Below are 1,952 nucleotides of genomic sequence, written 5' to 3' on the forward strand. Positions count from 1 at the left end.
CTATACCTTCAGTTGACAAATTTCACTTTTGTCATCCCATGATAATTTTTTATCATCTACAGTTTCCTGCAAAGAGATTAAAGTGTCATCAAATAAAATAAAAAATCTGGTAAAACCAGTGAAAGATAATGAGGTTTTGCAGTAAACAAAACATTAGAAATACATACACTTTGGAGCTTCAAAATTTTGCTTCTAATAAACTCAACTACTTCGCTTTCTCTAGTCTCATAGACTGGCATCGCAATCTGCGCGATGCATCCAAGACACTGAAGAACAGCTGGCTGATGTCTCTTGTCCTCCAGCATGTCCACGAGTCTCTACAAATCAAGTATAAAACCAGATTTTCCACAAACTAATTATCAATTACAGATAGTGATAATAGTACGCAAAATATTCATGAGAAAACAGAACTGTCACCTTGTACAGAACGGAGAGCGACTTCAGGCCATCATCCTTTGTTATTGATGCTAGTGCGTGCACAGCATACTTAGCCTGCTTGCGGTTTCCTTCTACACATATCCTCTCCAGTAAAAGGTCCACAGAACTTAAATAGGACAATAGGAGAAACAATATAAAAATCAGAAATAGGTAACTAGCGAAAGATGTGAGCTCAAGCTTGATGAAAAAGAAGAAAAAATATATTGACGGAATTGAGATTTTCACCTTGCTACAACAATGAGATTCTCCCGAATAGTACCACCTGCTTTTGCCAGAATTTTTAGAGTACCCTCCTTTATCATTTCATCATCATCTTTAAGGAAACTTATCAGTTCTTCTTCAGCACCATCAAACAATGATGGACAGAAAGATGCCAGGAGCTAAAAAAATTCAAAGCACAAGCATCAATAAGTAAATGTAAAGATGTTCATGAGCATGGGATATAATCGGCTATAATAAATAGCAATACAAATTTATTGACAGAATGTTAGTAATTCTTAAATGATGCGTCAGATAAGCTATTACCCCTAAGAAGTCCATGCAAGATTGGATCCCCAATACATGTTTAGAAGACTTTCTAGCAGATACTTCCGCTAATATCTCTTTCACATATTCCTTGCTGAATAGCAGATAAGAACACTTTATAGAGAGAGTGCTGAGGAATTCATAGAGAGAATGCTTCTCAGAGAGTATCTTAAGCATATCATCCTGCACAGAAATTAAAACCACAAACCAGTTAGTTACAAGGTTGTTGAAAGTAAGTTTAAATGGAAAAATACAAAAAAATTTGTTATTCTCACTCGAATCCTGGACGCTTGCATTATGCTAGTGTTGGGATCAAGCAGATTGGTCAAAATTTTCCAGATATTAGCATCTTTCAGTTGATCAAGAATTAAAAAGTTTTGCTCAGTCTTTGGGGGGTCGGAAAATGCACGTGACATAACTCTGAATCCAAATAGGATTTTTTTCTGAACATCAGGAGCATCAGCACTCTGCATTCAGACAGAACATAAGGTTCTAGATGGTGAAACTGAAAAGGGAAAAATTCATACCAAAAATTTATAAACGAAAAAATCTTCAACTAGGTTTGGTCGAACCTGTTGGGTCTGCTTGATTGACAAATATCTTTGCATTTCTTGTTGTATCCTAAAGGTCAAAAATGTATACAAGATCAGTCTTCAATATCGAGAATGGACGGCATGATAACGATCATTCAACATAATTTTAAAAGTCATCAATTCACCTTTGTTTTTGCTCCAGTATTTTCTCAAATGCTTTGGTCTCCACTTTGTCAAACCCAGAAAAGATTTGTATCCAATGCTTACCTTTATCTCTTACAGAGAAACCACTAGGAAACAGTGAACTGCATAGAATATATTCGATCGTATCTGATCTGCAACACATAGAATAATTTAGAACATCTTTCTCGAAGGTAATGATCATATTCAACAAGAATTAAGTAAAGCACATATAAATATATAAGAAAAGGAGCCAAGGTTCAAATAATTGTTTTA

The 1,952-nt window shown here is 35.1% G+C and overlaps 1 protein-coding gene across 1 annotated transcript in view; it reads right to left on the reverse strand.

Moving 5' to 3' along the window:
* The window catches only part of LOC104760123 (sister chromatid cohesion protein PDS5 homolog A-like), a 15,007-nt gene that overhangs the window by 7,678 nt on the left and 5,377 nt on the right, over positions 1-1,952 (reverse strand). The window contains exons 8-15 of the mRNA XM_019239929.1: positions 1,682-1,859; positions 1,536-1,584; positions 1,239-1,430; positions 964-1,146; positions 664-818; positions 418-544; positions 168-317; positions 7-66 (exon numbers count right to left, since the gene is read on the reverse strand). Coding sequence (XP_019095474.1) covers positions 7-66; positions 168-317; positions 418-544; positions 664-818; positions 964-1,146; positions 1,239-1,430; positions 1,536-1,584; positions 1,682-1,859 — 1,094 coding nt within the window. The remainder of the gene's footprint in view (positions 1-6; positions 67-167; positions 318-417; positions 545-663; positions 819-963; positions 1,147-1,238; positions 1,431-1,535; positions 1,585-1,681; positions 1,860-1,952) is intronic.

This window comes from Camelina sativa, chromosome 18 (genome assembly GCF_000633955.1).
Source record: "Camelina sativa cultivar DH55 chromosome 18, Cs, whole genome shotgun sequence".
Taxonomy (NCBI): domain Eukaryota; kingdom Viridiplantae; phylum Streptophyta; class Magnoliopsida; order Brassicales; family Brassicaceae; genus Camelina; species Camelina sativa.